Here is a 26929-nt window from a genome sequence, read left to right on the forward strand (position 1 = left end):
ATATTAATAATATTTTGCCAATATTTTATGCCATTATCTTGTTATCCAATTCTAATAGAAAGAATATCTCACAAAATATGTATCATATAACAGTATATATGTTTTACTTAATATTTCCTCCAGAATCATGGACCCTAAACTAGATGGACCCTAAACTAGATAAGAGAAATATGGAGTAAAATATATATTTACCTAAATTTTTTCCCGCACTTTTTCTTTAAATTTATAAAAAAATAATATATCAAAATTACTTAACATAAATATCAGTAATTATAATCATTACAATATAATAATTTATAATATTATTATGAATGACAATTATCATTAATGAATAACCACCCACATATCCCACGTATTTATAGATATTTGATTTTTAATTGCATATTTATAGGTATTTTTATTTTAAATTTTGATGGTCTCCCATTAAAGATGGTCTATTTTTATTTTAAATTTTGATGGTCTCCCATTAAAGATGGTCTACTAAACGGCACCACTCACTCACTCACATTATTCACCATGCGAGAAAAAATGGCGACACCTCGTAACGTATATAATTGTAACTGTCACTCTGCCTGCCTTAATGATCTCGAAGGAGGGCGTAACTCCTTACCCACTTACAGCCGCCGTCAGCGTTTTGAATTTCGGTGAAATATCATTATATAAATTTATGTGCATTTGTTCAAAGAATATCTTTCCCAATCCCGTAGCGGGTCTGCTATTTAACCTCTGGCGGATTTCTGTTCATGCCAACCGACCAAACTGCAAGGAAGTAAATTCCAATTTCAAACCTGCAAGAAAAGTGCATGATACAAGCCAAGGGTTCGAGTCCTAGGTGGCTTGCAGTATAGGCTACTTTGAGAGCTGGATTAATGATTCGTTGCTGTCAAATTAATGCCTTTATATTTATATTCTATGAGAGATAGCTGAGGTATTTTCGCTGGGTTATTTCGCCTCTCTTTTCGGTTTTGCTTTTCTCCTATTTGGGCAAATCCAGGTTTTACTGCCAGGTGATTTCTGGGAATACCCATTGATGAATTCTCCCATCACCATCACCAGTTCAATGCAGAAGTGAAGAATCATGCTATTCATATGAAAACCCGTTGAAATCAAGGCCCAGAGAACTATATAATTCAATGATGGATTTCATTTCTGGAACAGTGTCAGAGTCTAGATCTAATCTTAGAAGCAGGATGGGAGGTTGGTTGGTCGAATTGCAGAATTTGAGGTACAGGAAATGCATGGGGTGGCTAATTCTGATAGGCCTGGCAGGTTTCGTGGGTCTTATGCAGACTGGGATTTCAGTCCAACAACCATTTTTGCCGTTGAAAACCATACAGTCCCATCTTGCTAACTATGTTCGCTCTGGATCTGATGATTCCGAGACAACGAATTCACCGTTATCGAAATCAAAATCCACCCCAGAACTGCCAAGCAATGATACAAAATTGCCCACCAAGAACGGAGAGAAGAGTCATCCCCGGATTGCCGTATGTTTAGTAGGTGGAGCGAGGAAGTTTGAGCTTACAGGGCCTTCTCTGCTGAAATATGTACTGAATATGTATAATAATACAGACGTTTTCCTGTACGCCCCCTTTGATAAGGACTCGCACAAATTCCACTTTCTCAAGAATGCAAACAGTCTCGCAGCTGTCCGCATCTTTAGCCCTCTAAGGATAGATGTGACCACTGTGCATTCAGAAGCTTTGACATCAAACGGTTCTCCAAATGGATTACAGGTATGTTGCAATCCTTTTCCTATGAACTTTATTTTTGGTTGGGTTTTTGCAAAATCTTCTTATTATTGATGGAAGAACAAGGGATGATTACTAATATGTCCGCCATTCTGTAAACTACCAAAAATAGGGATAGTGATCAGAGCGACTTGAACTTCTGCGAGTGTAAAATGTTTTATATTGTATGAGGTCTGGTTGCAAAGCTGCACTGAGGCCTCTCACATCTCTCCCAAGATTCCTAAGATTGGCCTTAGTGTGAGGTAATTCTGAAAGCACTATTTTTTATCAGGTGACCATGGAATACCGATGTGCACTTGGTTTTCCGCAAGGAAAATAGATTCACCGTCCAGATGCAATGGCATATTTCAATTAGATGACCTTTGCTTACAAGGGTATACCCAACCCATAAGCATCTCTCCTGTCAATCTGACCAAATACATACACATTTGGTAACTAATCAATTCCATATACTCTTGGCTGCCTTGAAATTCTAAAACAAATGCTTTACTGGTTCCTTTGCCTGACATTGAGTACAAAAAAGGTACTTGAAACTTGACCTTGCAAGGCATCGTTCATTGAGGAATCTTGGTAGATCTCTAACCAAGAGAAGACCCTCTAGCTGTAAGGAACTCTGATTGACCACACTTTTTTCAGCCAGGAAATCCAACTATTCACAAGCTCACCATATTTGCATCACCAGTACCTCCATATTGGCCTCCTTATTAGGCCGTCCATTTAAATAGATTCTTCTCAAGTATGAGCTTTTGAGGATTAGAGATTCTTGCCTTTTTCAATTTTAGCAAACTTCTTTCCCTTTGCGAAGAGACGCTAGTACTTCCACATTTGATGTTCATAATCCCATAGATCCCCTTCTTCTCACGTACTCATTTTTGTTTAGTCTCTTGGCTACGTGTCTAGGTTGATGAACATTTGTCATGTCCAAATTTTAAAATCTTTCAAGACCAAATTGGCATGTAAGGAAGATCACATCCATGCATAGCACAATAAAATTTCTGCACTAACAGTGAAAAAATTGCCTTTGCAAGCTTTCCAAATTCCCTTCAAAACCAGGGATTTCAGAATTATGAAATCTTGTGGTAATCCAATAATATCACGCAGCCTAAATGAGTCTCTTATGTTACTTATGCATGTGTCATTCATGATAATGTAAATCCTCCACTGTTTCCAGGTGGCTTTGCCTTGAAGACATCTTATCATCTGTTTGACAGCCAAAATCTTTGTCAGTTGCTATATCTATTGGTGCTAGTCCACTTTCCTCCTTTGGGAGAATGCAAAAATTCCATGGGATGATGGGAAGCCCTGTGTTACCTCCAAACTTAGACCACAACTTCTGGAGCTTACTTCAATCTTTTAGGGTACCAATCCCACACTTCAGAAGGAGAAACACCATCACCAAAAGGAATTCCCAAATATATGATAATGTCCCCATATTGATCCTTACCCAACCTCATCAACCAGTCAGAACTATCCTCATCTCCTATAATCCAGAAATCCATCTCATGTTTAATGCATGAATCTTTGTAGAAACTATTGAGGCATTTCATGGTTCTGAATTGACTCAGAGTGAGCTGGATCCGAAGAAGGAAGTCGTTTGTGAAATTATTATAATATCATTTATCTCACCCACTTTAGGCATGAGTAGACCCTGAATTTTACCTTTATTATTGACAGCCTCAAGTAGACCCTGAATTTTACCTTCATTATTGGTAGCCTCTGGTAAGCATCCCATGGAATCAGTTAGCAGCGCATACAAGTAAAAAATGGTCTTGTGCAAAGAAATGTTATTGGACAAGACAACATTGACAACAACCATTGCTGAAATATTTAAAAATGAAGCTTGAACAGTAAATTTCATCCCAAAAGCCAAAATCCAAGCAGATAAGCATCTTTGATATGAAGCCCCAATCATTGCCTTCATATGTAGTCGGCAGTTTGCTTAGGATGAATCTTCCCTGTAGATATCCAATTTTCTAGAGGGAAATAATTTTTAATGCTACCTTCTAGACTCACTATATCAATGCTTTAGTCATGATCTTATTTGTCACTGTCAGCAGCTTAATAGGATGCCATCCCCTGTTCATGTTGTAACAGCCCAGCTGATACTGGGCTTATGCTGGCCATGTAAATATCTCATGTATTTTGAATTGTGAAGATTTAAAATGGGCTGAGTAAGGGACACAGATTCCAAGGGATTGAGGGAGGTGAATTGCTTGGGAAATACAGTTTACATACTGAAGGAAGAAATTGAATTGTGGGGACAACCATTGAAGGCTGGTTGTTGAGTTTTAATGAACTGGTATCGAGTTTTAATGAGGGGACTGGTGCTGTAAATTTAAAAACTGCCAAGCAAGGGACGCAGCGCATACTTGTTGGGACCGCACAGAACAGGAAAGGACAAAAAATTACTATGTAGCAGCTCTGTGTTCAGCTTGATAAAGCCAAGAAGTCAACCCGGGGAAGGAGCGCAGGGGGTGTTGAGAAATCAATAGGGCTACAATTAGGGTGATTTCTCTTAGACTTGATAACTGCTTGTGAAGTATTTTTACTTTTTATTAGCTTCTTCTTTTATTATTATGTTGTTCTTATCATCAAACAACTACCAAAAACATGAAGATCAATAGTACACAAGGACACAAGATGTAGGCTGCAATCTAGGGCCAAAACCTCTCCTCTTGAGAGGAAAACCCACAAATCTCTTCTCTTCTTATAAATTCTTTAAATGACGAATTCCAAGACCTCTAGACCAAGACCAATACCCTTCCAAGACCAAGTCAAACCTTCTTGATGATGTGCTTCTTCTATCTAAGTCAAACGAAGTCAAATCTCTTCCAGCTGCACAATTTCAACCCCCAAAAAAAGAATTTCGGCTTCTACCGCAGGTTTGAAATTTTCGGCCCTTGCAATAGTTGTTGCTTCACACGTGTGAGAGAAATTAGGGCTTCGAAGGCTTCCTTGCTCCTTTGCTTGGGCTTCTTCTTCTTCTAGGGCTTGTAGGTGACCAAGTAGATCTTTCTTCAACCGATTTCGACCTCCGTTTTGCAACTTGAAAACTTCGACCTTATAGCTGCAAAACCCTACCCTTATCTTTGCACGTGTGAGAGAGATAGAGAGAGAAACAACCCAAAACTTCATCCTTCTTTCTTCCTTCGCTTGCCTTTCTTCTTCTCCTTCTTCGCTTGATTGACAAGTGAGTGAGATGGATGCCATAGGGAGTTGAATGCTCTCTGATATATAGGTTTTCAGGGAGGATGACATGCCCTAATGAGGCTTGTCACCTCTCAAACTAGCAGGGAATCGCTAAAGGGCAGATGCTAGAACAAGGGCAACAAATGGAGACAGCCCACTGTCACCTCAGCGAAGGCTCCCTTCTATTTATGGACTTTGACCGATGGGAGGAGACTCGGTATATTATGGAGTCATCGATGAAGGATAAATCAATGAATGGATATGGAGTGACCCAAATAATCCCCTTCCCAGAAGAGTTTAAAAGATGGAGCTTGCTTGCTTTCTAAGCAAGGTACAATGTCTTCTAGGAAAAGGAAGGGAGGATTTGAGGGTTAGGTTTATGGGATATGACTTGTGAAGGAGTTTCCCAATCCTTGAAATCCTTGTTGAAATTGGTATCCCGTATGGTTCTTGAAGAATTGTCTTTCAAAGGAACGGGACCACACGAGACCAAGCGGACTCGGTCTAGGTCAAGAGGAAGTAGTTTAGCAACCAATGGTGTCTTTAACCTAGACAAGGTAGGGGAAAAGATCAAAGAGGTGTTGAAGTGATCCAATAAGGTACTATCCTTTGGGGATGCTAGGGAAAAGTTTGATCTCGGAGTTAGGGCTTGGCTTTTCTCACAACTCCACCATCGAAATGGCCTCAAATTTGGAGGAGGTTTAGAGGAAACACCAGTGCAGGAGGGGCTAGAAGATCGAACTTTTTGGAGGGCTAGTTCATTGGGAAAATGATGACCTAGGTGACCCAACTTGGCTAGAACCAGGAAAAGGTGAAAGAAGTTGCTTTAAGGTGACCACCTTTTGGTAGATTAGTGCCTTGATCTTGGGAGAATGGAGTCTATGATGAATATGATAGAGGGCCTTTGGTTCTTGGTCAAGGAGACGTCAAGACTACTTCGCTAGCCTTCTAGGTCAAAGAGAAACAATCTTGTAGCTTTTATACTTTGATGTGAAAAAGGTGATGGCTTATTGTTAATTTTAGGTATGTTCTATGCTAGAGCAATTTATTTAATTTCTTTTCCATATTAGCAATCACATCAGCATAAAGTAAACTGCAGATAGAACATAAATATAAATCGCAGAAGACAAGCCAAGACAAGAGGACACAAGATGTGGCGCTAGCCAGGGACAAACCCCACAATGTGTGGGGAAACCCTTGATCAATTCTTCTTTTATGTTCTTCAAAGTTCAGCAGAGAAAGAGAGAGAGAGAGAGATAGTACATTTACAACAGAAGTCAACACTTTGACTTATCTAGATCTGAGCATAGATCATCTCCTATAACGATGAGATCAGTTGAAGACATTCTGCTTCAACTGATTCTCCAAGGTAACTCCTTCACCTATTATCGTGCTGCATCTGGGCCTCTAGTTGCATCATTGCATATTGGACTAATCATGATTATCATCATGTTGCCCATGTCCATGATCTTATCCATCATGCTGCTGCCCTTGCTAATGTGCATCATCATTATGCTACTGCCTCTGCTCCATGTATCATTGTACTGCCCATGCACATGATCTCATAGTGCTGCCCATCATGCTGCTGCCTTTGCCTTCTCGTTGCTTCATCATGCTGCAACAATTTGCTTCTGTTGATATCAGCCTTAGCTGCTTGCTATGGCTTGCAGCCTAGCAAAGCAGCTAGGGTATAGATCCTATTCGGCATACTTCTTAACCTATCCTTCTTTCTGCGTTAACAGGTCTCCATGTGTTAACAATTTTCCATTACAACGTTTACAGGTCTCTATTACAGTGTATAGAGTTTCTCCATGAACCAGTGTATCATGTTGTTACCATGACAGCATATGAACATGTACAGCGTAGGTGTCTCCCGGATCTGCGTATATATCTTCATCACTGTATCATCATGTACAGCGTAGGTGTCTTTGGATCAGCGCATATATATCTTCATCATGTATAGCGTAGATGGCATCATGTTGACTGTGTGTAGAAGTCTCCTTTTGCAGCGTATTAACTTAGGTTTATGTACAACGTATATGGCATCACGTTGTACGTGTCTCCATTGCTGTGCGTTAGAACTCATTGCTGCGTATATGCATTCCAGACATCATTGCGTCCCATGACTGTCTATATGACTTGTATATCTACGTTCAATATGACTGTGTCCCATGAATATGACTCTCATGCCCAATGTATATATTGCCAAGACTGTGTTATTACTGTGTTAGGTTAATGCCAAGATTGCGTTCACCATTGATTGCATATGAGTCATGAGTCTTCATGTCCGCATAGAACATTTCTTCATTGTTGTGCGTATTTCCATACTTGACTGCTTTTCCTGTATAGACAGTGGGTTCCATATATGAATGCGGCTCTTCATAACAACATTGCTTTTGACTGTATAAATGTCACGTATAACCTGCATATGAACGTAACCATGAAGAATGCGGCTCTTCATTATCTGCGTGTAAGAATCTCCAGGACCTGTGTATCAATGACCAACGTATAATGTTCTTTGGTCAGCGTATTGAGTTTCCACTGTGGCTACCTACGGCTATCCTTCATGTAACTGTGGCTACCCTTCACGTATCATCTCCATTGCTTGTGGGTTCATGACTGCGTTATCATTTAGGGCATCATCATGCGTTGGTAGGGCATCATCTTTGGACCAACGTGTGTTTCTCTTGGTGTCTCACTCCTTCTCCAAAAACCCAAGACGTGGAGAGGAGGAGATCCCTCAAGAATTGTGTGTCCCAAATGACATCAAATCTTCTTCAATTTATACTAAAACGTATATGATGAATAGACATGACGTTTGGGCTTCTTGAGCCTACCTCAGTTGCTGGTTGGCTAGATAATAAATCCATAATCAAAATAAATTCATATCTCCATAAATACTTATCGGAATCGGATGATCTTTGGATCAATCCTACACCTCTCGACGAGAGGGATCCAATAAAAATATCAGCAGCCATAAATAAGCTGACCCACATGGAGTTTGGCCCTAGTTGCAAATTTAACACTTTTCAAGATAAATTCATTGATAAAATTACCCCTAGGATATTTCATTCACATTACATGGCCCATACATTGAGAGATGCTATAATAGAGACAAAATTCCACAATCTAAGCAGTAAATGCATGCAACAATTAGCCCTAAAAATAGTGAAAATCCCAATCCAATGTATATGAAAAAGTAAAACAAGAATAACATTAAAAGCATGTACTTACATGTAATAGAATATATCCAACCATCCACAATTTGACAAATGAGAAGCTCCAAGACAAGATAGAACAAATCCACACATCAAAATTCATCCATAAAGCTCCAATTCATCCTCTAAAAAAAAGTGCAAAATTCTCAAGAGAGGGAAGAGATCCAATCCAAAGTGATGATGAGATAATGAACTCATCTCATTTGTATTTATACACTAATGAGGAGTTCTAATTAGCCTCCTTGGCCTACATAAACCCCAAGAATAAAAGAGTGTTCTAATAATCTAACTTTTGGTGACAAGCCCACCAAACTAGCTCATAAATGAAAGAATAAGCCTCTTAAGAGGTCAAATAATAATCTATGCATGTTGTAGGGCTCTCTAAGAGGCCTAATGAGGTTCATGGGTGCCATAATGAAGAGTAGGACCCTCAAAAGTGATGGACAATGGGTTGGCCCCTTGTTCTCCAAACAATAAACTCGTGGTGCTCCCAATTGGTGTGGGGGCACAACAATAACCTCGTGGGTATCCAAATGAGTCGAAGATGTCTATAAGTCATCTACAAGGGCTTTGTTGATGATGTAGGGGATGCCACATCGTCCTACAAGTCTTGGTTCAGCTGCCAAGTGCATGGTACATTTGTGGGGCCGGCTGGGCAAAAATGAACTAGGTGCATCTTCCTCATCCAATGGGAGTATCTCAAGCGTCTCTGACCATCCCCGAGGATCCATGGAGTGCTATCTACTGCTGTGGAGGGCCATGGCTCTCAACACACACCCTACATGTGCCAATGTAGCCCTTTGGAGGATTAGGACCCCGTATAGGGAGACCAAACCCAAGAGGGAGACCATTTGCAATCTTGCGTAAGATCCAATGTGTCCCCTAGCCTTCCAGTACAATTCATTAGAGAAATCGAGTAAATGAGCTTACCAATCATGGACCACAGGTGGGGACTTCATAATGGCCCGCCCTTCCATAATGGGCTTCGGGATGTGCCATTGTCTCCTAAACTCCATATGGGGTTAACCAAGTATCCTATTAGGTGGTTTCTACTTCTAAAGGGGATAATATGTTCAAGGTACGTCCTTCAAAAGGTGGTGGCATGTGACAAATAGGTGAATGAAGTAGGGAATGAGAAGGGGCAACCCTGGGTCACATGCTGGGGTACAATGGTAGCTAATAAGAGGGAAGCCCACACTTGGGTTTATAATGTATAGGAGGGAGCAATCGTGGTACATGAGGTGCTCCGACCTTGATTTTTCAACCCTTCATTATATGTCTTTTGCCTTTTTATGATTTTCTTTGATTATCTGCTAGGGGCTCAAGGGGTAAGAGCATGATGCATAAAATATAGCAGTGAATACCCCCTTTTAAGGTAGGGCGGTTCATTTCCCACCAGGGGTTGGGACAATCATGGGTTCTTATATGATGAAAAAGGTTCATAGAACTTGTAGAAACCAAGGTGATGGCCATGATGATGGGGTATAGCTCATGTATTGGCTTTTGCCCACATGCTAAATGTGTTTGTCTCAACCATCTTTTGCATTTTGTGGTACATTTCCCTGTTGAATGTGGCAAAATATGCTTTTATCTTTCTTTTTAGCTGCATCAACCTTTGGGGCATCATTCCAATCTTGACCCAAGGTGTGGGCAAGGGTAAGGGGCGAGCTAACCCTATGTGGACCTAGTGGAGGAATGTGGACCCAGGTGGTAGAAATGATGAATGGGGTGATAATGAGTGGAAAGGGGATAATATGAGTGGATAAGGGAGCGGGAACATGCAACCAAAATCGGGGTTTCCCATGAAATACCATCCCTAAAGCTAAATGATTAGTAAAAGAGATTCCACGGGACTAGAATGCAAGGTTAATATCCAAAAGGGGTCTAGGGGACAAGGGCATAGACCTGACCCATTCTTTTCGCCGAATCCCCCCATTAATCAATGCCCAAATGTGTCCATGGTAAGCAAACTACAATACTCAATTACCAAATGACAAGGCATACCTTTAGGTTCGGGAGGCCCACCTTCAAACATACGATCATAGCAGATGGGCGGGGGACCACATGGCTAGCTCAAGTGGCGGAGAAATGGCACAATGAGCTAGCTGGTGGCTGCACATCTCTGCTAACTTCAATTCGGTGCCTTCTTTTATGTAGATTCTATATGCCTTTGAAGAGTTACTATAGCCAACAAATATGCCCTTCAAGGTTGTAGGATCCAATTTCCTCCTTTTATCTTTTGGAATGTGAATGTATACATGGCAACCAAATATTCAGAGATGATCTACACATTGTCTCTTCCCAATAAACGCTTCTTCATGAGTCATGTTGTCCAGTGATTAGTGAGGACTTCGATCTTGAATATAGACAACTATTTTTGGATGCCTCACCCCATAGAAATTTAGGTAGATCTTGATCATGTAACATAGTAACACTTTCTTCAATTGTACGATTGTTCCATTCTACTACTCCATTTTTCTCTGGATTGTATGGGACTATCAACTCCCTCTTAATTCCAACCTCTTTACAGAAAGCTATAAGTTCCTTTGATGTGTTTTCTCCACCATTATTGGATCTTAGTACCTTGATCTTTCTTTCTGTAATATTCTCTACTTCTGCTTTGAATTCTTGAAAATTTTCAAATACTTCATCCTTGGACTTGAGTAAATAAATCCCAAGTCTTCCTGGAGTGGTCATCAATGCAAGTTACATGGTATAGATGACCTCTAAGAGATTTTGTAGACATAGGACCACAAACATCAGAGTGAATGAGATCCAGTATTTCTTTAGATCTTGAAGCACTGCTTCCAAAAGGTTTCTTTACATTTTTCCCTAATGCAGATCCCTTGCAAATTCCTTCATGATCCTCCTTTAATTTAGGGATGCCATTCACCATTGTAATTAGAGTTGGTAAGATTTTATAATGAAGGTGTCCAAACCTTCTATGCCAAAGCTCACATTGGCTGACTTCAATGTGAACTAAGGCTTGAGATAGAGGGGTAAGTAATCTGTAGAGTCTTCCTTCACGAATCCCAATAACTTTTGCATTGTTGATGCCAGAGTCCTTGTCCTGCACCATAACTTTTCCATCCATAAAAGAAATTCTATCTCCTTTATCTTCTAAGCATGAAATAGAAAGTATTTTTTTTTTCAACCCTTGAACAAATAGAATGTTGTTGAGATGAATGTTTCCTCCATCTTCGAGCTCCAACAAAGTTGATCCAATTCGTCATACTGCATAACTCTTTTTGTCTCCAAGTTCGACTGAATAAGAATATTTTCCTCTTGATAGAGTCTTTAATTGTTTATGTTCACCTATCATATGTCTAGATGCTCTGCTGTTAATTACCCAAATATTTTCGTCTTCAAAAGTACCCGTAAGTGCTGAGAATAATCCTTCGTCCCTTGTAGAAGAGGTCTTGATCATATAATTCTTGATTGATGATAGGAGATTCTTGAATGGTTTGATGCCTTGCTTGAGGTGTCTTACCAACATAGAAAACTATTTCAATGAGAACTTCAACGATTTCTTTAAGGATGTAGTGATCTTCATCACGCCCTTTGTCAACCTTAACTCTGATACCATGTTGAGAAATCAATAGGGCTACAATTAGGGTGATTTCTCTTAGACATGATAATTGCTTGTGATGTATTTTTACTTTTTATTAGCTTCTTCTTTAATTATTATGTTGTTCTTATCATCAAACAACTACCAAAAACATGAAGATCAATAGTACACAAGGACACAAGATGTAGGCTGCAAGCTAGGGCCAAAACCTCTTCTCTTGAGAGGAAAACCCACAACTCTCTTCTCTTCTTATAGATTCTTCAAATGACGAATTCCAAGACCTCTAAACCAAGACCAATACCCTTCGAAGACCAAGTCAAACCTTCTTGATGATGTGCTTCTTCTATCCAAGTCAAACCAAGTCAAATCTCTTCCAATTGCACAATTTCAACCCCTAGCTACAAAATGTCGGCCTATATTGCAGGTCTGAAATTTTCGGCCCCTGCAACACTTGCTGCTTCCACACATGTGAGAGAAATTAGGGCTTCCAAGGCTTCCTTGCTCCTTCGCTTGGGCTGCTTCTTCTTCTAGGGCTAGTAGGTGACCAAATAGAGCTTTCTTCAACTAATTTCGACCTTCTTTTTGCAACTTGAAAACTTTGACCTTGTAGCTGCAAAACCCTAGCCTTTACTTTGCACGTGTGAGAGAGATAAAGAGAGAAACAACCCAAACTTCGCCCTTCCGTCTTATTTCTTCCTTCACTTGCCTTTCTTCTTCTCCTTCTTCGCTTGATTGATGAGTGAGTGAGATGGATGCCATAGGAAGTCGAATGCTTTCTTATATATAAGCTTTCAAAGAGGACGACATGCCCTAATGAGGCCGACTTCTTTGCTAGGCTGACTTGGTCTTGGAGGGGTGTTTTTGACACTTTGACTCAACAATAATTTTCTTAACTTGTTACAAAATGCCCAATGCTACAATAATAATACTAATAATAATAATTTTTCTTTTTCATTTTACAGTATGCAAGAATCAAGAGTACATATGAAGACTGAACCAAACTACACTTTTCAATAGGGGGATACATGGTTATGGCAAGAGTGCATAGTGTGGAAGGGACACACATACATGGGAGGAGAGTGGCACACAAAAGAACACATACACGCAGAGAGTGTGCTCATGGAGTTGAGTGATCATTCTTTGGAGCAACGCAGAGGAGGTACGCATAGAGAATGTGTCTAATCTTAGTAAAAAGACAATGCTATGTACTGCATGGTGGAGGATATTGGCTTCTTTCACCACTCTCAGAAGACTATGATACATTCGGTTGAGCATTAGGAGTATGGGAGGAATTTCTCTTCAGGTGAGGGTAAATCTCAGGATACCTCAAGCGGCTAGAGGGTGGAGATGACATTCCTTATAGCCCTTTGATAGCTTGGGGTAGAGGTTTAGCCCTTGGAATCCTAGTGAGGAAATTTTGGAGTGTCCTGTGCTTGTTTATTGAGGTTTGGAAGTGAGTTCTTGACTCCCTTCATTGGGTGGAATCACTGTGTTGCATGTTGCCAGGGTGGAGGTGAAACCTCTTGATTCCCTGGAATGTGTGTGACTATTTGATAACTGGAGGGTGGAGGCAATAGGCCTCTAAATTCCCTATGCATTGGTTGAATGCTGAGAAGCTGGTGGGTGGAGGTAGGCGGACCTCTAGAGTCCCTGTTGCAGCTGGTAGTTGGTGGTTTTTCCCTTGAGCAAGACCCTCTCAATCCCTGGAATCTAGCTCAGGGGTGACAATTGCAAGTAGCTTGGCTGTAGTTGTCTATGGTTGGGTGGAGAGTTGTTGCCCTGATCTCAGTTGCCAACTCTAGTTTAAATTCAAAATAAGTGTCTATAATTGCTTCCTCTTGTTATTGAACTTATGTTGGGTTGTAAATCATTGCTGTATTTACTTTATGAATGGCTCATGGCTTGCTAAAATTGGAATAGGGGAACTCTGATGCATATGTTCACTATTGTTGCGATGTTGCGTCACTGCTCTTATACTGGTAGCATTTCTCTCTCTCTCTCTCTCTCTCTCTATATATATATATATATATATGACCACCGGTGTGGATGCAGTATGCATCGAGTAACCCTTCTATGTGTGTTATGAGCATTGGATACTCGTTTGGAAGCTTCAGGCCAGTAGTATTGAATATAGGGCGACCAATTGTGTAGTCCTTGCTTGAAATTTTCATCTATATGAACGAAATGTTGTAGGTTTCTGTTATTGTTGCTTATGTGCCTATGATCATGGCTTATGCCTGAAATCGAAACACGAAAGGGGAGATTCTTGTTTCTCATGGGATGATGGTCTCCTCAACATTAACGTTGAGGTCCCGACTCCCAAGGGACCGCAGATCTTTGCGAGACTGAATGGGCAAGTCTTAGGCATTTTTGGAAGGATCCCTGAACCATGCCTTGTATTCTTGTCATTAAGAACCTTGAGATGGTATTCTTGCGGAAAAATTAGGAGGGATAGCATCAAAATGTGCTTCATAGGCCTAATGGCTATGGCTAAACTCTGGCGCAAGTCTAGGTGTTTGTAGAGCCATCGTAGTCGAGCCATGGATGAATCCTTTCGCAAGTGGCGCAAGGTGAAGAGTGTGAGAAGGGCCGTAGCCACACTCTCGACGTCTTATCCTTATCTATGAACCTGGAAGGATGTGTTGGGTTGTGCGAGGGTTGGTTGAAAGCTAAGTCGTTAGCCGTACAACCACAACGCATGATCGAGCTCGAGGCCAGTTCTTGAAGGGCTGAGATTAAATGGGTGCGATCAGTGGCTGGGTAGAAGTTCGAGATGACATAAGATCGGAGGTTACGTCCCCGGATGCTCTCAAAAGATCGCACAAAGGAACACCTGGGCTAACAAGGACTGAGGTGGCGTAGCAGGGCCTGCAGTGCGGGGAAGGTCGGGGTGACGCGGAGGCCATCCATTGGACGGTGGAGGAACCATTGCCCATGTAAAGCGGGCCTATCGCATTGAGAAACTTGTATGCGGGGCCCGCCTAGACAGGAAAGTTGCTTATAATTAACACGGGGACCACAATCCATGAACGGGTTGACAACGAGTATTCCTGAGCTGTGGTGTTGACTGAGAGGTGGGGCTGACCATGTAAGCACCATATGGAAAGCTGATGATGTGGCATCATCAGATTCGCCAGAAATTCAATTGGCCATAGCTTTTGATCCAGAGGTTGGATTGAAGTAAAATTTTATATCACTGGAGTTGTCCTGACGAGACGGTCACAATGGTGATGTCTAGTTGAGTTTCTAAGCTAGGTGAAAGATTGAAAATTTTAGACCCCATTTCCGTAACGACACCTTGGATCTTGGGTCAGCATAGTAGCCGGTGTTTTGGTGGGATAAGGGGTGTTGTCTAGGTAAATCCTCTTTGTGGACAAAGACGATCCCTCTAGCCCAATGAGCGGGACTAGCAACATAAGTGACAATCTACTAGACACTTTCCTAAATTACAATTGAAATGAAAGACGAAGAAGATGGCCTACCTCGTTCTGATGCTATCTCAATCTCCTTTGTTGAAGACCTTGAATCACTTGCATCACGGGCTCGTTCCTACTGCTCACAACGTTTATGCACTTGCACAAGAGATCAAGACACAACAAGGCATGCAAATACAAATAACATATTCAAAAGTAACCTACTTAACTGATCAAGGAATGTTAAGATAGATGATACATGAGCATACACATCAATGGAAAATGAATTAGCAGTTGTATATTAATAGAAAAGAAGGGGAAGCATACAACCAAACCTTGATGTTGGTAGGCTCTCCTTCAATGAATGTCCAAGTCCAAGCTAAGATCTCCATTCCCTCCTTCTCCAAGCCAAATGAGTAGCATATAGGCACAATCTTAGCATAAGGGTGCAAATAGACATAGAACAACCATTTGGGAATGGGAGAGGAGGAATATATAGGCAGGGAAAGGGAGTTAGGATCTCTTCAAAGATAGGAGAAGGCCCTCATCTCATGGAGGGTAGATCATAGGGGTAAGAGCAAGAGGTCAAGTTGAGAGAACTCGACCTCATCTACACTGAACAACCTCCAGCTCGCTGCTCTAGAAGCTTCTAGATCACGAAGCTTCTCATCCTCTTTGGGAAAATTGCCTTTTTGGGATCATCGCGGGTATACAAGTAAACAGAGCAATGCCATCGCGGGTATACAAGTAAACAGAGCAATGCCATCGCGGGTCTGTTATAGAGCCAAGGCGACCATCGCGGTTTTCAGTCTCGTAAGAGCGATGACGCTCAAATTAGGGTTTAAGAGCTATTTTCCTCAGGGGAAGCTCAAGGTATTTTACAATCAATGTTTGAGGGAGAATCTGAGCTGCATATATGAATGAGTACACTGCATTATGGTCATGTTTCGGGCACTTTGGGGTATGTTACAGGGAAGTGTAGAAGGTGTGGCAAAATGCTGTGTAACAGATGCCCCCTAGAAGGCATAATGGGAAGTGATGGTTGACATGCTTTACGAGCTTTTGCAAGGATGAGAACAAACACTGTCAGGAGACCTGCAAATCAAGGACGCATATACATATACATATCTGATATCAAAACATGAATCCATGGTATGGACGCAGCCATCTAGATAATAAAGACTATATGAAAGGATCCTTGGCATGGGCGCAACCATTCAAATGAGGATGATCATTTGTGAATCTAAGATCCAATGTATGGACGCAACCATCCGATATAGAAGGATCATCATAAATGTAAAGTCCCACGGTATGGTCACAACCATCCGTATAGCAGAAACATGTGTACAATCATGAATAACACAACTCCACGCAGCCTGAGTCATATCAGACAAGACTCAGGGTCTTGCGCTCCATCCCAACCCGATCAAAGTACGAATTCTAACATGCGAATGAATGTGTCGAAGTCGAACATGCTAGAAAACCGCTTGATTACTAGCTAATGATGTGGACCGTTAACAAGCATGAGAGAAACCACCAATAATGACAATGGCTCTCAAGGTACGACAGTACAATCCGTGAATGTGATAATGAAGTTGAAGTCGAACACTCGTGGAATCACCCAATCGAAGGCCAATGATGGAAACCTGTCGTCAGATGCGAAGAACTTGCCATTAAGGCATGAAAGCTCTAAGGTGCTGAAAGGGAGTTTCTAAATCATCTTCTCGAATAATGAGCTGAAGTCGACAGGAAGTGATCCGTCGAACGAGGGTCATAATGATTCCCTTGTCATTGACATGAAACGAGGAATAAAGTGGAATAAACGAGTATGATCCAAGACTGTGTCAAAAAGTCAAACAATGTATAGGTAATCGATTGCAGATAGGACTTCTCTTTAACATATCGGTGATACGACTCTAGAGTGTGGCAAAGGGTCATAATGACGAAGTGGAATAGTCAGATGAGAGGCAAAATGGATCACCCAAACCTGGAAGGCCAAGTGACTGAGTGAGGATATCCCAAACCTGACATGAGAAGCAGAAGAGTATCATGTTCAAGAGCGACATGCTGCCTATACAAAAGATGTTTCATTTTCATTTTTCCCCACTATTTCTAGCGAGTACCTCTTTATTTTTACACAAGCTTGAAGAAGAAACCATATGCTTGTCATATAAGTTCATCCTTCGGATGAATTTATCCTAGTAAGTTTTACGAGTCCTAGGAAGGAGAAACTCGCTCTCGTCATGGGGACAAGTCATGCATCGTTTAATTTTTTACGAGTCCGACGGAAGGATAACTTGGTATCTTTTTCATATTTAGAGAGTTCGAAAAAAAGATGAAAAAACTCCATCATGTCCCTTTTTCGTAATTTGTCTCTCGAATTTGAAAAGGTAGAAAACAATATTCAAGAGAACCTCCTAGCCATGTTCGACTGAAGTGTTCCTTTTTCGTACAATAGTTTATCTCAGTTTGGAAAAGGGTTAAACTTATATTGAGTAGACGTCATTTCATTTAATTTAATGAGTTCGAAAAGACAAGTACTTGACGATCTTTTCATTTTTTGAGAGTTAGAAAAGAGCTTAAAGATTACTCCTCTTGGAGGAACGAGTGGTATAAAAGGATAGCAATTGGTTCCGGTGATGATGGAACTGCTCAAAACATGTAAAGGTCAAGAGGCTGGCTAATAAGACCATTCATCGCAGATGTTCCTCAGGCAAGGGTAAAACAACCAAGTGAAAGCATATGATCGGCCAAAGAGATGGTGATGATGGAAAGAACCAAGGCTTATCTGACAAAAATCGACTCATAAAAACAACAATCACGAGATGTAAAATGGGAATGGTTTCATTTTTACACAAGCTTGAAACATGGGAAACTATGCTTGAGTATACTTGAGGATGGTTTCATTTTTTCACAAGCTTGAAACATGAGGAAAAACTATGCTTGGATTTGGTTTCATTTTTACACAAGCTTGAAACAAAGATAAACTATTCTTGAGATAAGTTTGCATGCCCCTAGCATAATGACTCAATTCGAGGTACATGCCCCCCAAGCTTCATTTCATTCACCTAAGTAGACTACTGGTTACTAACATGTGGATGGAATGAAGGTTTACTTACGAGATCAAGTGAAAGAATCGACTGGTATTTTACGAGATCTAATCAAAGACTCGAATTGGAAGGGGATTTGTTTCATTTTTTAATGAGCTTGACACAGGAAAAGAACCATGCTCATAACCTATTTCATTTTTTTAACGAGGTTGACATAGTAAAAGAATTATCCTCATGGGACCTATTTCATTTTTTAACGAGGTTGACATAGTTGAGATGGATCCCGGTTGGGATTTGAAACGTTGGCAGAAAATGGTTCTTACTGTGGATTCTCCGGTGACTAAGTCGAAAATAATAAACCACAAAGGTCTTAAATCCAGAGGTTGACATAGTTAAAGAATTATCCTCATAGTCCTTGTTTCATTTTTTAACGAGCTTGACACAAGACAAGGAACTCTGCTCCAAGCTCTTTATCACATACCAAAAGAGGCCATGGCTTCCAAGAGGTTCTCATCAGATGGGAGAACAACACTCTGGAAGGAATACATGTTCAGGGATCCAAATGAAAAATCAGGCTCCAATGCCCCCAGTACATGGTGTACTATATCACCTACTAGATCATCAATAGATGTGGGCATGGAATAGGTTGTCATGTAATTAACCTGTGGTAGGGGTGATACCGCTTGCACATAAGAACCATTTAGGGATGATGGTTGATGGGGAGTTGATTCAGGACCAATGAATGTAAGCTAATCAATGATCACAATGCTTCCTTCATGTAAGAAACACATCACTCGAAGGAGAGAAGGAACAAGATCTCCCATGACATAAACATAGTCACAGCCAAGGAGTAGATTAAAATCCAACGAGCCTTGGACAACCATCACGTCTATATAGACAGTCTTTCCTCCCAAAGTAATAGGCAACTTAGGAAGGATCCCTAACGGTTGACTGGTTCCTCTGTTAAAAGCTAACAGATTCTAGGTGATGGGGACAAGCTGAGGAGAACCTAAAGCTTGCCAAGTAGTTGAGGACAGAATGCTAACAGATGCGCCCTCGTCTATGACTGTGCTAGGTACTGACATATGGTAAGCTTGTACTGTAATCTGGAAAGGCACATAAGACAAAAGGCGATATCTTGCCAGTCGACTGCAATCAAAAGAATTGACTAAACTACTCGGAGGGGGTGTCGTAGGAACGTGAGAGCTGCTCTCTTGCTCTATGGGAACATGAAAATTTTCCTCCAATTCAGTCGAAACTGAGGAAACCAGAAGAACCTGAGCAGTATGAGGTTCACTCTCTACTGGAAAGGTACAGTTAACTGAAGGTGGATCCAAGCCTACCGGTTGCTCAACCAATGGTTGATCGAGAATGGACTCACGAGACTCACCTTCAGAGAGAGTGGGGTTGACCAAAGATGAATTTTGATCAATCACTGGATCAACTAGTGAAGGATGAGGGGAATGCTTTCGATACCCAGTTGAAATATGAGGTTGAGAAGCTGTAAGGTTTTCCAACTCTTTGGAAGCTTCATCCATAAGAGGACACATGTGAATGGGATGATTACCTTCACACAACTTACAGGGAAATTTGACTTTTCCCTTTTTCCCATGGACTTTATTGTTACTAGTTGAAGGTTTATCACCAACATGATCGCTAGAGGCTGATGACAAAGGTCGATGTGAACCTATAGACCACACTTCTAAGACCTTGGGAATACCAGGACAATTCCGAAGAAGATGGTCACCCTTACATAACATGCAAGGGAATTTTACTTTTTGGGGCTGGTTGGAAGATTTGCCTACATCAGTTGCATCCGTAGAAATGACTGCTTGGTTGCCCTCTTGCTTATTTTGCTTCTTCTTCTTCTTCTTCTTCTTCTTAGCTTCTTGGTTACTAGAATCCAAAATTTCACCAGGCAAAGAGGAAGAACGAGGTGAAGAAATAGGTGAAGAAGGCGAGGGGTCAAATTTAGGATCAACATGAGGTTGATGTTGTTCAGGTGGAGGAGAACTCGGTTGAAAAGTAGTTTGGACACTCAGAACCACCGAGGTCGAAAATAACCAAACTGGCAGACCAATGGTCAATCCAGGAAGGGACAACGTTGCCATATAGGGAGCACCAATATTTCCGAAAGAAGGAAAAGGACTAGGATTCTCGTCAGAGGGGTTTCCTTGACTGATAAACTCATGAAATGTTGCCATTGATATCAACCTAAGATCTACTAAGGAGTATTTCCACAGGAAGGATGTCGTTCCGCGGTCAATTAATTGATTTTAGAACTTTAGCAAAAATAAATAAAATAAAGGGGTAATCTAGGCAAGAGGGTTTACCAAGTATCCGTGAACCGCAATATACACCTTAGCCGAAACCAAGGACTTAACGTACGACGACCAATCTCCCTGAATGTTGTGTTCGGTGTATCACGTTTACAAGGCGGCTAACTCGGTTACTTGTGGCTAAAGGATAGCAACCTAATGGGGTCTCTCAATATATACGCGACGCTACGGGGAGCACAACTCTGTGCTAGCGCTGTCTAATGCAGAACTGTTTGATGAGAGTGTCCCAATATACTTACCATACTGAAGTGCTTTCGAGATATCCAAAAGCACTGGAGAACCTTCTATATACTTCCATACTGGGACGAGATTTCAGCCTTGGGATACACTGCAGGTAGTTAATGACAACTGCTATTTTTAAAGACGCCGGAACACGTCTCTAGCCTAGACCTCTAGATATTTGCATTAAGTTTCAAATGCTTCTTACGTTAATTGAGGTAAGTTTTAATGTTTATTTTCAATTATGTTTCAGTTTTAAGGCTCAAAACGATGTCACTTGAACACCTATGATGCAACTATATGAGAAAAGGAAAACTTTTCATTTCAATGAAAGCTAGACTACTCAAGGGAAGAAACTCAATCAATAATGCATCAAACAAAAATGCATCAAACAAAATGCCTTCCGCAAACTTTCACTTTCGTCTTCCAAATGCAATGCCAAAAGTCAAAAAAGATTTCCACTTTCCACTATCCTAAATGCAACTTTTTCGAAAGAACAATGATTTTACTTTACAAAGATGTGCTTATATGACTTATGCTTTTCTTTTCAGTTTGAATGATTTGATGCACCTAATACAATTTTTAGCTTTCAATCACCGAAAAATGTGATCTATTTTCAATGATGAATCTCAAAAAATAACTTTTCAATGCAACTAATCTAATGCATTTTCACGAAAAGAAAATTTGAAAGACAAGCTAAAACAAATGCAAAACAATGTTTTCAATGATTTCCACAGAAAACAACACTCAATCAATCAACAAAACCAACATCTTAATGACACCAACAAGCAACAAGCGATGACCAATTGACTAGAAACCCTAGAACTCAATCAGATTTCACTTCAAAGCCAATGAGACAAATTTTGCAAATTAATCAAGACAACCAATCAAAGAACTGACAAATCCAAGCATACAAGATGGGAAAAGACCTTAGGGGCCAAGACACACTGGATTCTAAGGCAGAAACCTTAAAAATTCTCACATTCAAGGATCATCGCTACTTTATATACCCAAATCCTTGATGATTGGGTTATCATCGCTACTTTGCATAGGCAAACCCGCGATAGTCGGGGTCATCAACACTACTTTGTATAGCAAAAGTAGTGATGATTTCAGTGCGACCAAATAGTGAAGTATTTTTATTCCATTGCGACTGTACAAGTAAAAACTCACGATGCCATCGCGATTGTTAGAGCTAAACTGTGATGGGCGAGGAATATGGGAAAAAACAAAAAAGATTCCAAGAAACAATCCAGACTTAGCACTCTAAGGCAGTAATTAGTGATGGTATAAACTCAAACTGATGTAGACAAGTTGAGAAATTGACGGTTGGTCTAACTAGTCAAAGGATTTGATTGAAGAAATGGATGTAAAGGGTTATAGGTCCCCAGTGGAGTCGCCATTTTGTTGTCCAGGTAAATCCTCTTTGCGGATAGAGATGATCCCTCTAGCCCAATGAGTGGGACTAGCAACCTAAGTGACAATCTATTAGACACTTTCCTAAGTTACAACTGAAATGAAAGACGAAGAATATGGCCTACCTCGTTCTGATGCTATCTTAATCTCCTTTGTTGAAGACCTTGAATCACTTGCATCACGGGCTCGTTCTTGCTGCTCACAACGTTTATGCACCTGCACAAGAGATCAAGACACAACAAGGCATGCAAATACAAATAGCATATTCAAAAGTAACCTACTTAACTGATCAAGGAATGTTAAGATAGATGATACATGAGCATACACATCAATGAAAAATGAACCAATAGTTGTATATTAATAGAAAAGAAGGGAAAACATACAACCAAGCCTTGATGTGGATAGGATCTCCTTAAATGAATGTCCAAGTCCAAGCTAAGCTCTCCAAGCACCCCTTCTCCAAGCCAAATGAGTAGCATATAGGCACAATCTTAGCATAAGGGTGCAAATAGACATAGACCAACCATTTGGGAATGGGAGAGGATGAATATATAGGCAGGGAAAGGGAGTTAGGATCTCTCCAAAGATAGGAGTAGGCCCTCATCTCAAGGAGGTAGCTCATCGGGATAAAACCAAGAAGCCTAGTTGGGAGAACTCGACCTCATCTACACCGAACAACCTCCAACTTGCCGCTCTGGAAGCTTTTAGATCACGAAGCTTCTCATCCTCTTTGGGAAAATTGCCTTTTTGGGATCATCGCGGGTATACAAGTAAACAGAGTCTAGAGCGATGCCATCGCAGGTCTGGTATAGAGCAACAGGTGACCATCGCGCTTTTTAGTCTCATAAGAGCGATGATGCTCAAATGAGGGTTTAAGAGCTATTTTCTTCAGGGGAAGCTCAAGGTGTTTTCCAATCAATGTCTGAGGGAGGATCTGAGCTGCATATATGAATGAATACACTGCATTATGGTCATGTTTCGGGCACTTTGGGGTATGTCACAGAGAAGTGCAGGAGGTGTGACAAAACATTGTGTAACAAGGGGGAGGGGGGTTGTGTTACACATGTGTTTCTCGTTGATGATTTAGTTTCTTACTGCTCTGAAATACCTTATGGACCATCATGTAAAAATCTTTCCAATTTTGTGCCACATAATCGTAAAGATTTCACATCACAGGCCATCCACGCTAAGTGATTTACCATTCTTCCTGTTGGCAAGAGCCATATTCATCTATGGGAACGTCCTGCTTTAAATTATATCTTTCCATTCTTCAGATCATAGTAGTGACCATTTTCTTGCATGCCTCCATGCTGCCAAAACCTGTTCTGATTCAGGATAGGCAGAGAAAATACATTGGAAGTGTAAAATTATTCTTTTCATGTAGGAATTCAAAACAAAATTTGCAATGTTTGTCTCCTTCTCTTGCCTCTGTCACTCTAGAATGGATTCTACCTCTTCTAGCTCACTATTCTACATCGCAGCTGATAATGTGTGTCAAGTCTGCATCCTGAGTTTGAAGTACTTCATCATCACACAGTTTTACAGAAATCTTCTATTTCAGAGTTCATCTTGTCTCAGGACCTTTGTATAGGAATCAAATTCCAAATCTTAGTAATGTACATTATTCAATCTTCTGATTAAAGACGAGATACCTTAAGTTTGAAAGGAAGGGCAGATACTGATTCCTGGCACTCTCAACATGCATGTAACCAACAGAATTTGGTCAAACCCTGTAGCATCCAACCCAACATCAACAAATCTGTTCTCAGTTCTTGAAAACACTAATCCTTTTTTGGGGGCTTAAAAGTTAACACGTCATGTTTTGCCAGTACTCTTTCCTGATGCCTTCTTGTATTGGACCATGTAAAGCAGCCTCCAATATCATGATGTTTATGGCTGCAATTCACATTAAAAACTTGATGTGTTGATTTTATTTTACATCAACTCTTATTTCACCTCCTACAATTACTTGTAGATGGCCACTCTCTTTGTTGTCTTCTTACTCTACCTTATTAAAATCCCCTCTCAACATTCATTTAGCCTCAGAAAGATTGTTAGTGAACCAATATTAGAAGAATAGATGGAGCATAATCCCATGTTTTGGCCTGAGATTAGGAAAGTTGCCTTCCCACTCTACCATATTGAAATCTTTCACAACAGTTGCCCTCCCACTCTACCATATTGAAATCTTTCCCAACAGTTGCTTATCCTCAGAAGATAGCATATAAGCCAACATTAGAAGCATAAATATAAATGCTTTAAGGCATTTGCATCATTTTTTAAAAGTCTCTAGCTCTTATATTTGTTTAGTTTATGATGCTACTTTGGAGTTTTATAATTGCCTTAAAATGAAATTATTGGTGGAGTTGCCCACTTTTGTAGAGGTAAGCTGGTAGATTCTCATTGCTGCATTTGCTTTCAGGGATTATTGCAGTACTTCAATTTGGTTGAGGGATGCTTGACAATGATAAAGTTTTACCAAATCAGATACAAGGTGAAATATGATTGGATTGTGAGAACAAGAGTGGATGGTTACTGGAATGGACCACTTCCTCCTCCTCAAAGTTATTTAAATGAGAGGTACATTGTGCCGCAAGGCTCTCAATTTGGTGGCCTTAATGACAGACTTGGAATTGGTAATATGGAAACCAGTGAAGCTGCATTATCAAGATTGAGCCTTATACCACTCTTGCACAGTAGTGGATATAGAAGGCAGAATTCAGAGACTGCTTTCAAGCATCAGTTAGATGTGAAAGGGGTAAAATATGAGTTCAGGACATTTCCCTTTTGCATAGTGTCTGAGAGAAAGTATGATTGGCCTCCCTCTAGATGGGGTGTTCCTGTGGCTTCACTTTCAACTAGAGGACACCTCAATGGAGTCAAATGCAGGCCATGCAAGCCAGTGTCTAAAGGAACTGAGGCCATTGATATTATTCAATCTTTGATAAGGAATTGGAGTTGGACTTTGGCTCCACAAGGGTTAGAGCTCTGTGATGCTCATGATGTTTGGGAAGAAAAGTGGGAAGACATATTTGATAAGGCAGCGGGGCCGAACCTTGCAGCCTCTAGGAAGAAGATTAAAAGCCAAACCTTAAGTTCTTGCATCAAAAAATTCGAGGCCATGAAACAGAAGACTGTTTATTGGGATGCTCCTTCATCAGAAACTATTTGCAAGAAAGCATATGGGCAATCATAGTGACTGAAAATGGGGGCTTCCATGATAGAAAGATTAAGAGTAGAACCAAACTCCTTCCATAAATTCAGAGCAGACTAAGAGGCTTTTTGGCGTGTGTATAATACTGTCAGATCAACATGTTATTTCCTTGACATATATCCTACCAGTCTTTCAATATTCAATTCCCAGAGAACCAGATTTAGACTGGTAAATGGTATGTACTATGAAGATGGGGTCATGGACACAATCATATAGCTGTCTATCAGCAAGAGATTGACACTGTTCCCATTTCTTCCACTGCCAAAATTTTAGAAAAAACTGATATGCTAAACAACAACATCATCTAACATGTAGCCAGATGAACATAACCCATTTCATGTGGTTTGCCTTTTCGATAAATAATAATTTTCTTGACAACCGTTGTACTAAAGAACACTTTCTAACTCCCTTGTGGATGAGTATAACCCATTTCAAGTACTTCACTTCTCGATAAATACGGTTCTCTTTTATGTTGTATCCGATTCAATTTACTTGATTGTACCCTATGGAGATACAATGTCCAGAATCATGATATTGACTGGAGAACGACATGGTCCTTGACCATGTTGACTGGATATGTAATGACTTGTTGCAAAAATGAATGCATAATGTAGCTCTGATCTCACGTGTGTTTATCAGTGGAAAGACATACAATCAAACAGTTTATGCAGGTTCTGAGCAGCTTCAAATATTTCTCAGCAACTAGATTTCACAATTCCCTTAGCTGAGTGGTGGATTCAAATGTATGGAGCAAATTTAGACTAATTTCCGAGTCTTCTGAACGATTAGGTATTTAGTGATTACTACATAAATGAGTGTTCTGCAGATGAACAAGCCATTGTAAATCTGGGGAACAAGGAGAATCCAGATATGGTACAGTTAATATTCTTTGATACAGGTTTTATGAGTATTTTATCTGAAGAGTATTTTGAAGCCATGTCCCATTTCTTGCTTGCTATATCAGAAAGTTTTATTTTTACTGGTTTTAGGGCTTGTTTCTTTTTTATAAAATGGAGCACATGGAGAGAAGAGGGTTTCATTCTCCAAACCTGGTTAGATGTCATATGTTTTCTCGCTTGTTAATTTTATTGATTTTAATTGTAGCTACTTCTACCTTTAATTTTTCTAAATATTAGATTTGTACGTCTTTTCTTAAAGTTGAATTAATAATGGATTTAATTCTCCTTTATTCATTAGGAAATTCAGGACGTATTTTGTGTGCATTGCTGTTGTCTGGGAAATTATCCTATGTATGCAAGTTTAGCCAACACCAATTTGCCTGAATTTTGGTTTCATGAAGACTATATCTCTAGTTTGAAGCTACAAAGTAGAGGAACTGCTGCTCCCAAGAATGGGGGAACCCATTGCTTGGTTCCCCCTTTTTTCAGAGCAGGGAAACTGGTACGAAATGCTCCTATTTTGACCAGGAAGACATCAGGATTCAGGAGTGTGTTGGGGGCATTTACAATCCCTCATTTTGGGTGTCACTCATGTGGTGTTCTTGGCAGTGTTCTTGAACTGTTGCCCTCCACATGATGGGAACTTCTCAAAG

The 26929-nt window shown here is 40.4% G+C and overlaps 1 protein-coding gene across 1 annotated transcript; it reads left to right on the plus strand.

The window, feature by feature from the left end:
• The first annotated feature begins 632 nt into the window (after positions 1–632).
• On the plus strand, positions 633–26314 carry LOC149204935 (uncharacterized). The gene is made up of 2 exons (XM_089394836.1): positions 633–1736; positions 24586–26314. The coding sequence occupies exons 1-2, from the start codon at positions 1134–1136 to the stop codon at positions 25357–25359; spliced, it is 1377 nt and encodes a 458-aa protein (XP_089250962.1). The 5' UTR covers positions 633–1133; the 3' UTR covers positions 25360–26314.
• Positions 26315–26929: the final 615 nt, after the last annotated feature.

Source organism: Pinus tabuliformis, chromosome 1_2, assembly GCF_031772625.1.
Source record: "Pinus tabuliformis cultivar Carrire ecotype Pingquan chromosome 1_2, CPIR1, whole genome shotgun sequence".
Lineage (NCBI taxonomy): Eukaryota > Viridiplantae > Streptophyta > Pinopsida > Pinales > Pinaceae > Pinus > Pinus tabuliformis.

Coding starts and splice junctions, on each gene's coding strand:
- LOC149204935 (XM_089394836.1), top strand. CDS start 1,134: ATGATGGATTTCATTTCTGGAACAGTGTCAGAGTCTAGATCTAATCTT. Junction 1,737..24,585: donor GTTCTCCAAATGGATTACAG/GTATGTTGCAAT, acceptor ATTTGCTTTCAG/GGATTATTGCAGTACTTCAA.